Source organism: Dendrobium catenatum, unplaced genomic scaffold, assembly GCF_001605985.2.
Source record: "Dendrobium catenatum unplaced genomic scaffold, ASM160598v2 fragScaff_scaffold_357, whole genome shotgun sequence".
NCBI classification, from domain to species: Eukaryota; Viridiplantae; Streptophyta; class Magnoliopsida; order Asparagales; family Orchidaceae; genus Dendrobium; species Dendrobium catenatum.
In genome coordinates, this window is record NW_021318819.1 from 55,924 (window position 1) to 73,922 (window position 17,999).

Below are 17,999 nucleotides of genomic sequence, written 5' to 3' on the forward strand. Positions count from 1 at the left end.
TCTTTTATTACCCCATTAAAAAGGCACTATTGACATGCATTTGGAGAAGCTTAAATCCCTTATAACTGCTAAAGTCTAGAATCACTCTTAATTCTTCTAATCTAAGTCCATGCACCTTAGCCACCTCAAAATCAATCCCTTCTATTTGATTATACCCCTTAGCCACCACTCTTACCTCATTTCTAACCACCACACAAGAATCATTCATTTAATTCTTAAAGACCCATTCTGTTCCAACTACACTTTAGTCCTTAGGCCTTTCTACTAGCTCCAAGACATGATTCCTGATAAATTGATTTAGTTCCTCTTGCATATTTAGGATTCAGAATTCATCGAAAAGGGCTTGATTGAGGTTGGTAGGTTCATTCATTGAGATGAAGATAGAGTGGTTAACTTCTTTTCTAAGTCCATGCCTAGTTATAACACTTTCAAAAGGGTCTCCTAAGATCAATTCTTTAGAATGACTCAAAAAATATCTCCAATCTCTAGGCAAAGTGTTTTGAGGTTCTACCTTTTCCTCTACATTTGTACTTCTACACCTTGGGTAATCTCACCTACTTCATCAGTGTTTTAAGGTTCTATCCTTTCCTCTAGATTTATTATTTCTACTCCTTAGGTAATCTCACCTACTTCATCTTCTTTCTAAACTCTAAACTTCTTATAATTAGATTCTTCTAACACTACATGAGTAGTCTCCTCCACAACAAATGTCTTCTTATTAAACACTCTAAATAATTTTCCTACACAAGACTAGCCTCAGAACACTCCTTTATCATATTTTAGATTAAATTTTCCTAAGAGTGATTTCACATTATTTAGAATGAAAACAATACAACCAAAAACATGGACGTAAGAAATGTTGGGAGTCCTACCCTTAATGATCTTATAGGGTGTCTTATTCAGTTTGGATCTAACATTCACACCCTATTCAACATATAATAGGTTGTGTTCACCACTATAGCCCAAAAATATTTTGGAAGTGAATACTCAATAAACATAGCTCTAGTGGCTTCCACTAAATTCATGTTCTTTCTTTCATTTATCCCATTCTGCTGAGGGGTCCTAGGAGCTGAGAAGTTATAATTAATCCTTTTCTCCTCATAGAAAGTTCCAAATCTCTCATTTTTAAAATATCCACCAAGGTCACTATCAATGATCAAGGTCTCACAATCTCATTTTTGCTAAATCCAAGTGGAGAATGATTAAAATTTATCAAATGACTCACTTTTATGTGATAAAAATCTAAGACATGTGAATATCTAGTAGTCATCGACTATTACAAATCCAAAGACCTTTCGCCCTTAGCATGTAGTGCTAATGGGTCCAAATAAATCCTTGTGAAGGACTTCTAAAGATTTAGAGGTGCTAATATCAATAATGGAATGGAATGAGGATTTGACTTGCTTCCCTAATTGACAGGCATCACATAGGTGGTCCTTAGAGAATTTAAGCTAGGGGATTCCTCTTACTAAGTCTTTTTGGGTTACTATTCTAAGTATTTTCATGCTAGCATGACATAACCTCCTATGTCACAACCAAAACACATCAACAAAAATTTTTAAGCAAAATAAAAAATCATATTCAATATTATTTAAATTAAATATTTAAACAGTGTTGATCCTTTTTTCCAACAAAATAGGGTTATTATTTAAGCTTATAATGTAAGTCTTTGACAAAATTTTTATGATGAAACCTTTATCACAGAGTTGACTAATGCTTAGCAAGTTATGTTTCAAGTCATCAACAAGTAAAACATTTTCAATCAAAAGGTTTTTAAAGTTTCAAATTATACTTGTTCCCACCACTTTTCTTGTGGTGTTGTCTCTAAGAGTGACCTTGCCTCTAACCCTGACTTCCAGCGAAGTAAATTAATTAGCATCTTTAGTCATATGGTGTGAGCATCCACTATACAAGTACCACATGCTCTCACGAGGTCTTGTATGAGAGAACATCTACAAAATCATCAAATGTTAGATTTAGGAATCCAAACAAGTTTGGGTCCTATCTTATGGAAAGAAGAAAGTAATGAATGTGGTATGCTGTGAATCATGTAATTTGGGTCTCCACATCATATATGTTCTACGGTAAATGGTTCATGTATGGAAAATATATCCTAGCATGCCACATGAAAACATCTAACACCCGAAAAAGGGTTTACTAATTAATTCTGGTTATATTACCTCTTTCTAGGTTTAAATGATGCATGCTGATTTGATGAATTGTGAAACTTAAGCAATATGACTGGTTTTTTATTTTCTTTGAAAGCAGTCAATTGAGTTTCTAAAAACTTATTTGATCTCAAGAATTAAATTTTCTATTTTTAAAGCTTGCTCCTTACTATCTAAATCAGTTGTAAGAGTATATAAATCCTTATATGCAGTTTCTAGCTCAACATGTAAACTTTTCAGAGAATCCTGCTCATTAGTCAATTCAAAATACTTTTTGTTCAAAGCATCAAATTCATCAAATAATTTCATGTGGTTGCTATCAAATATAGAATGATCTTTAATCAAAACTTAATGCTCTTTTTGTAAGTTTAGAGATTCCAGTTTCAGGCTAGCATGCAATTTTTTAAGCTTTATATAAGATGAATGAATTTTCTTAGAAACATCAATCAACTGATCATATGTTAATTCACAAACCTCTTCTTGGCCACAATGACCAAGATGTTCATCCACCATCCAACACAAGTTTGTTGTCTCCTCTTCAGCTTCAGTCTGAAAGGAGTCCGATGTAGAATCTGCCCAAAAAGCCTTTTGGATCCATTTCTTGTACTTCATAAACTTGGATTTCTCCTCACCCTTATGCTTGCTTGGGTGAGCCTTAAGTGTAGGGAAATCAATTTTTACATGTCATGGATTCATACATTCAAAGAAAATAACATCAGAAGAACCTTTATAATTCTTATTATTCTTACTATTGTTCTATTTCTGATGGAACTTTTATTTCTTCCTTAAGAAGCTCTTGGATTGCCTAATAATTAAGGCAACATCATCACTTTTAAAACTAGAAGAATCAGTATATGTATCATTAGCCTTTAAGGTTATAATTTTCTCCTTCTTTTTCTCCCTTGCATCAAGTTGTCTTTTGTTCACTCCTTGCTCGTAAGCAATGAGTGATCCAAGTAATTTATTGTTAAAATAAATATTCAAATCCTTGGATTCAGTAATTACAATAATCTTAGCATCTAAGGAAGAAGTTAAACATCTCAAAATTTTGTTCACATTTTCATAGTTTGTTAGCTCTCTTCCTAAGGCAAGTAGCGAGGTGACAATTTGTGTAAACCAGTTATACATTTCAGATATTGACTAACTAGGCTTCATGCAAAAAGTTCATAGTCATTAAGTAAAATATTCAACATAGATTACTTAAATTCAATTATCCCTTCATATTTAATACATAATATATCCTAGAATTCTTTACCAATTGCACATATTTAAATACACATGTACTCTTCAGATTTTAATGCATAGAAAAAAATAATTTAAACATTTTGCATTAAGTTGTGCTAGATCCCTATCATCAAAAGTCCATTCATAAAAAAGGAAGTTCAATTTTTATGCTATTTATTTCACGTATTGGTGTAGAATAACCTTCTTTTATAATCATCCATATGCGATAATCTATAGATTATAAGAAAGTAGACTTTTCCAGAAATCAAAAGGTATATTATCAAATAAGGGTGGTCTAGTAATGGAATACCCTTCCACCATGTTCCAGTTACCAAAGTTAGCCATGAATCAAAATTCAAAAGTTTTCTAAAATATGATTTTATGAATCTCGCTTTGATACTAATTAAAAATTTGTTAGAGTTGTTAACCCCTTATGAACTAACACGAGGCTAACCAAGAGGGGGGGGGATATTTAGTAGTTTTAAGCATTCCTAAACAAAAAGAAAAATCTTTTTTAAATCCTTTTTAAATATTTTAAAATAAACACAATCATCCATATAAATTAAAATATAAAAAATAAAGTGCAAGAATAAAATATAAAGAACAAACTAGATTTTATAGTTGTTCGATCTACATGACCTACATTCACTCTCAGAAGCCTATCCTCCAAGTATTTCACTAAAATCACAGTGAATCTCTTTTTTCTCCCATAGCAAGGTGGAGAAGCCTTTACAAAATCCTTTTCATCGACTCCGGTGAGGAGAGAACCTAGACTCCTTTTGCTTCCTTTTGAAGCAGGCAAGGAACCCCAACTCGTTTTGCTTCCTCCAAAAGTAAGTAGAGAACCTTGATCTAGTGTTAATGAAGACCTCTCTAGAGCCACCAATGAACCAAGGAAAATCATTGGAGAATACAAATTGAATCCTTGCTTAAAGAAACCTTTGTGAACACCTCAGAAACGCCCCCTCATAAGATCCTCTCTCTCTCCCAAGTTCTCCCTCTCCTTCCTTAAGCTCTCTCAGGTCAGGACAACAACAAAAGATCCTCTCATTAACTAATAAGATATCTTATAAAGAAGGCCTTAAAAATTGGCCTAATTTTCAACTTGCCGTCAAAGATCGTCCAAGACGATCGATATATTATCCTATACGATTAGTGTAATTCAGCCATTCCAATTAGGATGATCTGGGTTTACTATTTGATTAGATCACATTATTAGTTCTGATCATCTAGGATGATGTGAACATCATACTGTATGATTAGTTCAAAATCATACATATCATCCAATAGTTAGTTCATGATGTCTAGGAGATACATGTTGGACGATGAAGAAATATAACTGATAATCCAAGATGAAGCTTATATCATCCTGTATATTTAGCTCAAAATCAATTATTATCATCCAGCAGATAGTTTGGGAGGTCCAGGTGATTTAGGACAAAACTAAGGTTTTTCTTACTGATGACCCATGATGATCCTTTAATTGTCTAGGATAGTATGATCAATTAATTTAACCTTAATTAGTTCTTTTAATCACCCGACTAATTTAGGCATGATTTTAATGAATCATCCGGGATGATATGGGATCATCCTATAAAATTAAAATAAAATTCTTAAAAAACATCTTTCCTGAATGAATTTGGCGGTTGAGTATTTTTTATTTGAGCATATCATCCAGGATGATGGTAGCATCGTCTAGGATGATTTTCTTAAGCAAGTTTACATGACCCAGAAGCCCTAATTAGGGTTTCTTTTTTTAGCTGGTCATCCAGGATGATATAAAATTGTCTTGTATGATATGATAAAAATAAAACTCTAACTCACTAAATTTTTCCCCTTGAATGTGTGTGTTTAAGGTTACTTAGCTTTAAGATCCATCAAAGTATACTTGACTCAAGAAAAGGTAAAAACTCATTGAAATAGAAATTATAGACTAACTCAATCCTAGTCTACCTGATCTTGAGTTGATTGACTTTTCAAGAGAACTTGTGGATCTGAAAGGTTAGTGAGCTGAGAACATAAAATAGATATGCATAAATGGAAGTAGTTAAGAAATAATAATATTTATTATCATCAAAATCATAGTACTTGGGTCCAAGTATGCAAAAGTTTTTCCAGTGAGTGTTGTATTTTGTCACTAACTCATCACTCTTTCTTTTATCCAAGGTGAGGTCACCGATCATTATCTTTTCAGCCATGCTAGTGATCTCTTCAAGAACATCGCTTCTAAATATACAAATGCCTTCACATAGTCATTTAGTAGTTTAGCATGCCATTCAAATTGGTGACGAATCATGAGAAGAGTAATGCATTATTGCCACTTATATTAGCACAGATTACCCTGAATTAAGAATGTCTGGGATTGTTATTACCAATAAAGGTTTTAAACTATGGGGCAGGGTATCCTTATGGGTATGAAACTTTTTCATATTCAAAAGGATACATATAAGCTTTACCCACCAATTTTTTTGCTTGATCAACGGTTGTAATAGCCCTGATTTTTTCTGTGATTATTTCCTAAAGATGTGTAGCTATCACAGACTCAGAGGTATTTATTATATTATATAGAGTCGGTTGGCGGGTGATGTTGTCAACCTTGTGACCTCCTTCACGAACACCTTGTACTTATGAAACTTGAGGCATTTAGAGATTTGGAGGATCGATCGGAGGATTAGGCATGGGACCGGCGGTAGTAATTCCTTGCATCAACTGCATCAGTGCCACCATCTAGGTCATCAACTTAGTCATCTTCTCATTCAACTAAGAGATTTTTTTTGTCTTTGCCCTCATCTAATTCCTCATCTGCCTCTTCATGTCAAATAACATGATAGTGTCGGTGATAAAGGTATTTTCTTAAAAATTATCTTCCTCTTCTTTCTGCGAAGAGTGGCCACTTTTGCTGGTAGTGGAGACAACCCCATAGCAACATCGATGCATCCATCAGATCGGTCGATCATTTTCATCATCACCCTCATCATTTTGTTAATGTCTTACTATTAAACTACTTCAACGCCCATAGTATCCTTTTCTTCTTCGTCCTCCTTTTCTTTGACTCTGATATCTAAGAAGCACTGCCACTATATCTCTACTACTTAATTTGCTAGTAAGTTTTCTCTAACCCGCCGGCTACGGTCGAAGTTGGCCACTACTCTGGATGGGGTTGGTGAATGATGATATCCCCTGGAGAATTCCTTGAGGTGTTGATTGTCAGTGTGGATGTCATTCTTGCCTTTATTTTAGACTCACTTCTAGCATTGTCTATTGGCAGGGGCCGATCTTCTGGAAGCCGCACATGATATCATGCTAAAATTTATTAATCTTTTTATTATTTCTTCTTTTCTTCCTTGTGAGGCTTTTGCCTTTAAATTTGCTTTTCTTTCCACGATGGCCTTTTGGTGGTGGATCCCTGAACACATGATTCAGGTGTCACATTCCGATGCTCACAAGGTGGAATATATTTTTTCCTTCCTTTCCAATGAAATGGATAGGTGTTCTATCGACGGGGTACTTCTAGTCTCAATCATCAATGGCAGTTGGACTTTCTTTTTCTTTAACCCCTTATCCTTCACCATTTTTAGGACCCTATATTCTTGAGAAGATAGGGTCTTAGGCTCATTCTTCTTTTAAGGGACTCATGCTTCACGCCAATACTCCCAAAAGGAATAATTTAGCTCCTAGAAGACTATTTCTCTTTACCCACTTTAAATTGGTAAATATATTCTAAGTGGGAACACTGTCTTCAAGCTCTAAAGCAGGCAAGTTTGATGGTTGAACTTACAATTGTTGTTGTTGAGCTCAAAGCTTGATTTCCATCTTTCTCCTCTATCTTCTCATCATCTTTCCACTATATGATGAAGCTTTAGCATTATGCCCCCCATATAGGTCATACTTGGTTAAGGTATTGGTGTTGGCAATCACCACATAAATTATTCCACCAACTACGACCCTTTTGGTGGCTGGGACTTCGAACTAGACAGCCTTTCAAATGTAGAAAACCTCTGGTAAGGATTCTTATCAGTATTATTAGCACTACAAGATGGCTTATACGTGTTTGATTGAAACATGTTTGAGTTAGACTTTTGGAAAAACTAATTTTCTTTAGGAGAGTTGAATTTCTTAAATTTCATTCTTGAAATCGAACATGTTATTATGAATAAAATATTATCCCAAGATGTAAAAATAATATTATGGCTTATACGTGGTGGAATGATGATGGTTTACACATGGAAGATGCTGAGTCAAGCACTTAAAAAAGTCAGATCATATCTCGTTGTCTGATTCGTGCGGATCGATCTAATGACTCCAATGCAGCCACATATATGTCTCGGCTCAAAATGATGCGGGTTCAAAACCCAGGGTCCCTTGTGGTTTGGAGTCTTAGTGATGTGGCTTTCCATGGATCATTCAATCCACGCAGACATAAAGACAAGATGGTTCAGATTGAACTAGAGCCAGCAGTTCAACATTGAATTGAAATTTCAAAAGCCCATAACTCTCAAAATACTCAACCAAATTCAACAAAATTTGAAACACAAGTTTATTGCAACATAATCTTCCAACACCTGAAGTTTGGAGGCTCCATGTTGTTGCAACCCATGACCCCGAGTTTGAGATTTTGATGATGCCAAATAATAAATGTTTTGGAACAACTTTTCGTTGAATACTATTTTATTTGCTATTTTCTTTGAGTACTAACATTTCAGAAAGATCACAAGTGACTCAGGACGAAAGGAAGACTCAAGAAAGGGTAGATTAGGAGTATGAGTCAAACATTGTATTTTTCTATTTATTTTATTTTATTTTATTGAGTCTGGCCACAAAATGCATAAGAGTAAGAGCAACCATGCACACACATAGGGGGAGAGTTTGTTTTTAAATGCAAATGTCATAGAAATTCTTCTCTGGAGATCGTACTGTACGATTTTAATTCGTACCGTACGATCAGAGCTATGTGGATGATTCTGTTAATAGATCGTACTGTATGAATATATTCATACTGTACGATATGTTCAGATCCAAAACCCTAGCCATAGTTTAATTTGAGTAAGTGATTTTGCGCCGTTCGTACTGTACGAACGTGTTCGTACTATACGATCAATTTTTAATACTTACTTAAATTAACCCGTAATTAGTGTATGAAATCTAGGCCTAATTAAATTTTGAACATCATACTGTATATATATATATATATATATATTATAATGCACGTGAGGGGGCATCTTTGGAATATTTGACACCAGTTAGTTGCCCGGGAAACTATCTTTTAAATGTGTGAAACACTGTATTTGGAAACTTAAAAACAACTTTTGTCTTTTTGTATGTATTACGGATCTGATGGTATAGCGTTATGGTGTGATCATTTACACATTTCATTCAAGTAGACTATAATGCACAACTTTTCACATATTGTAGGCATTTTATTGTGCACTAATGAATCTCATGCTATTAGTTATATATGCTTGCTCCTATTGTTGTTTTTTCACATTTACCCATAGATCTGCGTTGCGTAGTCATTTTCATTTATTGTGGTTATTTGGCCTTTTGTTCATAGATGACATTTTAGATATATAGCAGGTCATGTACAACCCTGCAAGAATTTGCATTTATTGCCAGATGATTTTTTATCGATCACCTTTTACTTTTAAGTGATATGTATATTTGTCTTCCCATGGATGGTTGTTGACTATATGAGTATTACAACATTCTATGTTGTCATTTGTATCTATAAAAAATATGATGTTGGTTGTAGAGGAGTCATTTTTTTCACATCTTAGTCACCTCATTGCTCATAAGGAAGTTGATGTGTTCATTATGCTTCATGTAAAGAGGTTTTTAGATCCCTATGCCTTACTCATGAGTGTGCCCCTCATGAGCAATTCATTATGTGTGCAACATATCTTTTGTTGTTGTCAATAGGTGTTAGCACTCACTGCATATTGCACTATATATCATCAAGAGGCTATATTACATACAGGTGAATTGATGCATTTATTGCACATTGATTTTTAGCTTCTGTAAGAAACTACCACATATGCTTATAAGCTTGCTACATGAAGAATTATTATTTTCAATTAAATTAACATGCTTGCTTGGAGTTGAATATCATTGATTGTGTGTAAACCTCATTCACTCCGAACTCATTAAATGCATCAAATTGTCATATTCATTGCATGTCAAGTTTCATTGTTTGTTGAGGGAAAATGATTATAGATCTTGAGCTTCCGATATTTACTTACAAGAAGGTTTCCCTTGAGGTTCTTTATCTACTATAGATTCTTTCATGCTCAATTGTAATAATCACCTTTATTGATGTATTTTTTGTACATTGAATTATTGCTTATTATAGGGACACTATTGCACTCCTCCATGTTTATTCATTTTTTCGATCTATAATATCATTGATACTTGCTTTCCATCAAGTTAAATGTCAAATTGTTCTTGTTGTAGTTGATTGCAATATTGATACAAATGTCACTTGCTTTTATTCACAGGTTTAGACATTTTGTTTTCATCATTCACTACTTGCATGCATTGAGAGTTCATTCATCATGAGTTTTATTTGATTGATAACATTCATTCGATTACATTTACTTGAATATTGGCCTCATATTCATAAAAGGTCCTTAAGTTCATTTATAGGTTGACAAGAACATTGTGTTCACTTGTATGCAACTTGTTGTTATTCAGAAAGGATCCACAACCCTATTGATGTTGCTCGTGGGTGGACTGTTGTGTATATCAGATGCTCTTTGTCAATTTCAAGAATATTTGCGGCATGTATTATACCTTGACTTTCAATTCTCATGAGAAATTGATCCATTTTTTCGCAAATTACATGCATCATTCGATACATTAAGCATATTTACACATTTATCACGTCCTTCTTGCTTGTTCTTGTTGAAAGTATCACTATCTGCATGTTGGTTCATATGTTTCTTATATACAAACCCTTCTTACTTTTAAGGGTTCAATGTACTTATTTACCATCAGTTCATATGACATTTTTTTATTATTAATGATTGTTGCAAGAAAGCCATGTTATCTATTGAGAGAATTAGATCATGTCATAAAATTTGATTATATTGTTTACAAATTCACTTAAAAATCTCTTTTCCACCATCAGCCTTATACATTTTCATTTGTCTTGAAGTTGGAGATTGTTATTTTGCAAATCATAACTTCATTTTTTGCAACACGTCACTTTTCATATGGCTTAATTTAAATATCAAATTTAAACTTAAGAGTCCTTTGTGGTTCATTTTGAGTTTAAATCTTTTGTGTTTTGTTCAAGTCCATTACTCAATTTGTTGTAATTTTAAGTTAGAGTTCACTTTAATTGTACCATTGTTTGCTTAAGTCCAGGTCCCCTGATCATTGTGAAATCCCATAGCCTTCTGACGTCTCCCCCGTTTAGAGAATATTCTATTAATCTGGGTCTTCCTCCATGCAAGTAAAAAGCGTGTACAATATGAGCCAGATGGCATCGCAGACATAAATCTTTAATCCCACCACACTAAAGAAACGCATGTATGGGTGTTCGGGTACTTGTTTGAAATGCACAGTTCTTTCCACGGAGGAGTTGAAGCACTTACGAGTACTTATGTTCATAATCGTCTCATTAAAGAAAAGTGCGTACATAGCCTAACCGCCTTGTCCTAGGCATCGCACCATTTTCCCTTCCAATGATGCTATAAAAATGTGTGTATGGGTGATTTTTTGGTGCAACATGAAAGCCGAATGCGGGGCTTTGAGTTTAGGATTTTATACTTGTGTGACGACTGTTGGAGGAGACAAAGACAACAATTACAAAATTTACATAAAGATTCTTCTCTCTCTCTCTCCTTTTTATATTTTCTCATTTCTTTTTCTTCTTCTTTTTTTTTCTCCTTCCAAATTTAGCAAGTCTTTTTCACCTTACTCATGCTAGTTTATGATACTCACCCCATACAATCTTCCCCCTAAGTTGAATATGAAAACTTCTTACATGTTTCTAACGCTTATCATTTCGGGGCCACATAATCCAAAAGGAAAGATCGATATATTCTTATAGCCATTAATTGATGATTAAAAATTAATATGGGAAGAGCGAGTAAGTATAAATGATATCTTCACCAAATAAAACTTTATTATGAGGGCAGCATTACTTTAGACAATTGGTGATTTTCCTGTATATGGTATGCTCTCAGGTTGGAATACTTTCAAAAAGTTAACTTGTACACATTATATGGAATATACAAATCATTCACTTTAAAGCATGGGAGGGAAGAACCCTTGGTTCGACTATCATCACATGTTATCTCCTATAGGTCATCCTTTCAGGAAAAATAAGGATGCTTTTGTTAAAAATAAAATGGTGATATCGTAACCTCCTCCTAGATTAAGTAGTGAAGAAATATTTGAAAGAGTAAGGCCCATGTCTACAACAGACGATACCCTAACAATAGTCGATTACAATTTTGTAGGGTATGGTGTAAACCATAATTGGACTAAAAAAAGTAATTTTTGATCATTATCATATTGGAGTATAAACCTGATCAGACATAACTTAGATGTGATGCATATAAAAAAAAAATTTGATAATATATTCAATACAGTTATGGACATCAAAGATAAATCTAAAGATAATATAAAAGCATGGATGTAGTTAAAGGAGATTTGTAGAAGAAAAACATTAGAATTGAATGATAGTGGAAATAAAAATTTTCTCAAACTAAAAGCTCCTTTCACCTAAACTTTAAAGCATGGGCAAGCAATTTGTATATTTCATTTTATGTAAACTTGAGAAAATATTTTCTACTTCTTTTTTTTTTTTACTTAATGGAGTATCTACCCATGCATTTACCATATGAGGCAATAGTAGGTGGACTTGTTCAATATCAGTGGATGTATCCTTTTGAGAGGTATTTAAATAAATTTAAGAAGACAGCTAAAAATAAATCACATCCTGAAGGCTCAATATTCAAAGTATATTTAATATATGAGACAACTCAATTTTGCTCGTATTATTTTGAAATAGCGTCACAATCAAGCTAGAGCATTACACCTCAAAATGTGGATAAATCCTCAAATTTATCTATATTCAACGGAAGAGGTAAACCCGTAGGCACTAATACTGTGTGCTATCTGACTAATAAGGAGGTACAAGTTGCAATATTGTATGTCTTGCTTAACTCTGATGAAGTTGAGTCATACTCTAGTAAGTATGACTTAGCTTGCTCATAAATTTGCTACTTATAAATTCGATCTAAACCTTAATGTTTATAAGATTTTCATTTATGGTTTGAATATAACAGAACTAATCGAAGTCCAAAAGATATTGAAACAAAATTCCCTAATTAGTTTAAAATACAATACATATTTTATAGGAGGAGTATACACGACTTTGAGAGAGCCAAACTATAGCAGGTAAAGATTCTTCTAATGGATCAGCATAATATTCTAAGTATCATACTTGGTCATAAGAAGTAGGAGTAATGCAATATGACAGAATATACGATTTAGGCTTGCAAGCGTATGCATACAAGGGGCTGACATTTGTTGTCTCCAGCTTCTCCGTAAATACCCAGATGTCTTTATATAGCCAATAAGTAGCTACCCTTACAATGGAGCTTGAGCAGATCATGAAAGTACAAGATGACTGGCAGATGGAGATGCAATAATAGATGGAGATGCAACAACAGATGGAGAAGTTTCAAACTATTAGAAGAAATGCAAAAGATGAGGGAGAAGTTCAGTGGGAAGTATACAACATCTGCAGCTGCGGAGACTGAATCAAAGTAGATGTTATTTATTTTAATGACGTGGATATTTGTAATTATTTATTTTTTGACACGTTTACTTATTTATTTTTTGGATAACTGCACTTGTTTGTTATTGAATATTTTTTGATGATATTATTCTTATTTTTATTATTTTGTATATGTTTATGTTCAATATTTGGTGATGTTCTTAATTAGAGGTGGATGTTTGAATGGATTTAGTAATACATTTTTTCTATGGTTGTATTGTGGAAATAAGATTCAAAAGTGAGGAGGTTGTTTTTTTTATTTATGCTAAAGGTTTCCGGCAGAATTTAATTTTCACTACGATATAACGAAAATAAAGTGACGTTTCTGACGTAAATGTACGTTGGAATTTCTGGCGGCTAGTCCGTCGGTATTTCCACCGATAACAGTGCGTCGGACTATGGCAGCTAGTTATCCACTGATATACCAGCATATAGTATCCGCCGGAACTACCGGCATAGAAAACGCCGTAATACGTTGATGGAAAAGACGCAGGTTTCCCATAATTTTTTGCGCTGGAATTTCCCGAGAAACACCGCCGAAAATATTTCCTACGGAAATTTTTTGCGGGCTTATATTTTCTGACGTGTGAATTACCGTCGTATCATTTTTCACTTGAAAATTTTTGGAAAATGGGAATTTCGGCGGATTTCTAGTGTTACCAACGGATTTTGTTCGCCAGTAACAGAACATTTTCCTTTACTGTTTAGAAGGGATTTGTAAAAATAATTTATTTAATTATTTAGTTTAGTAAAATATATTTTTAAAGCTCTAATATTGTTCTAATCAAGCTTCTTAGTCGAGCCCTAATCAAGCTTGTTCACGAGTTTTAAACAATACTCTTCACGATCATAAATGAACCGAATGCTAAGTTTTTCAAGCTCGTTTATTTAGCTATCAAGTATTTATCAAAATTGTTCAAGGTTATTCGTTTATCTTATCAAATGAACATGAATGATCTCTTATCAAGCCAAACCACGAGTAGCTCGTCGAACGCTCGGTTCATTTGCATCCCTAGCTGGTTGAGGTAGTTAGTAACGTTTATAGAAACTTTTGATATAGCCTGAGGAGGAGGCAAGTGGGATGATATCATAGGAAGAGAGGGCTTTAGGTCGGGTGATCAGAACTAGTTAAACTGAGGTTCCTGTAGATAAGCACCTTCATGCTGCTTAGTTTGGTGAGAATGGTGAACAAGAAGAGTGCGAGTGACTAGGATACAATCCAAAACATGTAGTGAGTGCCAACCTACTTGGAGAATCCTTGATCTACCTTGTATAAGGCGAACTTCTCGGGAGGCCCAGACAAGTGATGCCTACTAAACATGACATGAGAATTCTTACACAGATTTCAAACAAGTTGTCGAGTGGGTCCATCTGAAAGGGTGAGTTCCTCAGTTGTCGAGTGGGTCCATCTGAAAGGGTGAGTTCCTCAGTTGTGATCCGCCAGCTCCCTATTAAACGCCTGTAAAGCCATAAGTGAGGGTACACCTTGGATGAATAACCCATGATTGCTTGTATGAATCCTTAGATTAATGATAGAAATGCAAGCGCAAGAGTGATAATATTAATATATCTTTAAGCAATATAGTGAGGTTTTATCTAAAGTCATCGCAACACATTTTCAAAGTAAAATTTAATGTAGAGCCTAAAAACTACCATTAGTCAAATGTTCTCTCTTAGTATTGTGGGAGATAATTAATCATAAATGCTTGCTTTTATAAAAAGGGTGGAATAAGAATATTTAAGTCTCTTGTGAATAGTAAATCTCTTCGTAATTCTCTATGTACTATTATGCTTCCAAAAGCCTTTTTTATTCGTATCATCATCGTGCAAAGAGGTGAAGCTTATAATATACTAAAGAGAGGCCTAACTGTGTCCTTTCACGAACCTACAAATTAACATATAAGAGAACACATGCAAAAGAACTTCCTCATCAGTGTTTCTTTGGGGGGAAACTCATCAGTGTTTTCGACCGTAATATATATAAAATAGATTGTTCATTGTTTACTGTTTTTATATAGAAAGCTTCAGTATAAACGACAGGTCCTTAATTTTTTAACATTTGTTTAGAAATTCGAAGTCAATGGGATTTTTATTTTTATTTTTTAATTTAACCTGCAGCACCTTTCTATTAATAATCTGATCAATAATTAACTTATGAACTTTATTTTTGTGCTGATCTCACACTTTAGTGGAATCCAATAAGGTATTTTCACGAGTTGACTTCAGTAGATCCAAACAATGAACTGTAGGCCAGCAATTATCAAAATCTCACAATGCAAGCTACAGCTTATTAAATTTTCATTATCAAAGTTATTAACTTGGCGAAGTCTTCAGTTTATTAGATTAGATAATATTTAAAGCCATCCTTAACGAAAATGTTTTTGACCATTTTATGTATCTTTTGCTATATCTAATGAGGGCTTCCTCATTCACAGGTTCTTAAAATAAATACCATCCAAATAAGAAAGGTTTTTGAAACAGATCAAACATTTTGAATCTGATTCAACTCAGCTTTTCGGAATGAATTTTGTTTTTTTTGGACTTTTGAGCGAATTAAATGCAAACTCATTCATGGATTGCAGAAATATGCTTTGAATCTAAGACCAGTAGGATGATGGCTTAAGCTCCCAACAAACAGTACAAATGGGCTGTATCAACCAATTATTCAACAGACTGACTTGCGTAAACAAACCAGTATAATGGCTTAGGATAATTTTAGTTAATCCAAACTGAGCCCAAATAGGCAAAACATTTGAGATATTCTGAATCCTTCTGAAACGTCACTCATCTTGGTATGTTGGTCGGGAGTTTTGGTTATCAATCAAGAAGTCTCAGGTTCGAATCTCGTGTATATGATGGGTGTGTATGTTGGCCTTAATTTGACTAGATGTTCCAAAAAAAAAAATCCTTCTGAAGTATTATAGTTTCTATTCTTCAGCTCCTTTCATGAAATTTGTTACAGGATGCCTAGTATAAGGAGGAGCCCTGTATCTTCTGTTGGAAGTGATGGAATTCAGAAATGAAATTATTTATCTCCCCGATATCAATTAGATCGAATCCTTTCTTGCTTCCGAGGCTGATTTGAGAACCCCGAAATTGTTCTCAATTGTCGATTCCTGAGTAAAACATTGACATTCTTCTAACTGTTCAAGCACAGCCGTGATGAGCTAACGTGAAAAAGTACCAATCATTATTGGAATCGAACTCATTTCAAGATTAGAAACAATTTCTTATTTTATTTTCAAATACAGCCATCAAATCAAATTTGTTTGGATCAATAAATCTGATAATTGCATAAAATGTAGATATCATTATAACTAGAGAAACGAAGAGAGTGAGAGATTAACAAACATTCTTTTCTTTTGTAAAAACAATGATAAGAATTCAGTGTAGATTGGTAATAAATTTGGAAGTGTAAAGGATTACAAAAAATCTGATAAATATTTTCAACAGTTGTAAATAAATATTGGTAGCCTGACTACCAAAACATATCTAAGGCCATATTTTACCAAAAGCTTCAGCTCCATAACCAAACGTGGCCAGAAAAATACTTCTATCAGCTCAACTTTTCATTTCCTCTCACCGGCATCGGAGAAGGCGTTGGACCTTGCATTCCTTCATCTTCGGTTTTGTTCGTCTTCAAGCAGCCTTTGTCTGTGGATCTTATCATTCTTCTTGCCACCATTACCCTGCTTCCTTCCTCTATTAACAGAAGTTACAGTGACAACGTTATACAAATGAATACATAATAAGAAACAGAGAAGAAGGCCATAAGGTATGTATGCCTCATCTTTCTTTGTTTAATACCTTTAGGAGCCAAATTGGATTTTTCAGATGCCGACCATATAACCAGAGTTGGAGTGATGATTGCGAGCAGAGCCCAGAAAATAAAGATGAGAACATAGCCTCTCTGTGGCATCTCTCTCTCTCTCTCTCTCTCTCTCTCTCTCTCTCTCTCCTTATGGGAAGGTAGCTCCAAAGGGAAGGTTAAAAGAGTAGATGGTGGAGAAGACCTGAGAGGAACCTCGCTGGCAGAATGGACGATAGAACAAAGTATAGGAGAGATTCCTTCTAATTTCTTGTACAACTTTTGCACTTAACCACACGACTCGGTTGCATGAATATCTTAATTATAATGAACACTATCTATATGAATATGCTTGCTTTTAAATTAAGCCATGGCTGAGCTGGATACAATGAGGAAACAAGTAGTTCGTCTCATGTTCTTTTTTTCATTTTTTTAATTTGCAACGTTTAAAATTTATACGATGAAAAACAAGATGTTTTGCCAATATGCAAGAAAACAGGTCAGTTGTCGAATTATTTTTTTTTTTCTGGAACTAATATTTAAGCCGACAAAATTCCAAAACCAATATGCATCGCATGAAACAGAGGAGAAATAGTAATTCTTTCGAATTTACGGTGTGCTTATTGTAGAGAGAAGAAGCCTTTAACCTGTAGAAAAATACAGTAACAGTAACAAGGTAGAAGACAGAGTTGGCTAAAGCATTTGGTATCTCTTTACATTCCTGAGGATATCAGTCTTAGTTACAGGATGTGATATATATACAAATGAACGGTGATGATATAATCAACCAAAAGATGAAACGTTGATGTCAGAAGAAGTGGCGCCTAGAGCCAGAACGTTGGCTACAGACTTTTGGTCGTTTCATTTGTATATGTAAATATGCCCCCACAAGCTCATGGTAGAGAAGAGATCGTTAACTTGTCACGAAGAGAAATGAATCTTAGTTTAAACAACACTTTAATAAAAATATCTGCAATCTGATCCAGGGAGTTTATATGATGAACTGTGATAG

At 34.1% G+C, this 17,999-nt stretch overlaps 1 protein-coding gene across 1 annotated transcript; it reads right to left on the reverse strand.

The window, feature by feature from the left end:
• Window positions 1-16,529: 16,529 nt before the first annotated feature.
• LOC110100419 lies at window positions 16,530-17,120 on the reverse strand. The gene is made up of 2 exons (XM_020827916.2): window positions 16,987-17,120; window positions 16,530-16,881 (listed from the first exon to the last, which is right to left on the reverse strand). The coding sequence occupies exons 1-2, from the start codon at window positions 17,096-17,098 to the stop codon at window positions 16,736-16,738; spliced, it is 258 nt and encodes an 85-aa protein (XP_020683575.1). The 5' UTR covers window positions 17,099-17,120; the 3' UTR covers window positions 16,530-16,735.
• Between the last annotated feature and the right edge of the window lie 879 nt (window positions 17,121-17,999).

What these genes read in the sequence shown, in the direction of transcription:
- LOC110100419 (XM_020827916.2), bottom strand. Translation starts at nt 17,098, where the DNA reads ATGCCACAGAGAGGCTATGTTCTCATCTTTATTTTCTGGGCTCTGCTC. An exon ending in ATCCAATTTGGCTCCTAAAG is followed by an intron (nt 16,882 to 16,986) that starts GTATTAAACAAA and finishes TTCTGTTAATAG; the next exon opens with AGGAAGGAAGCAGGGTAATG.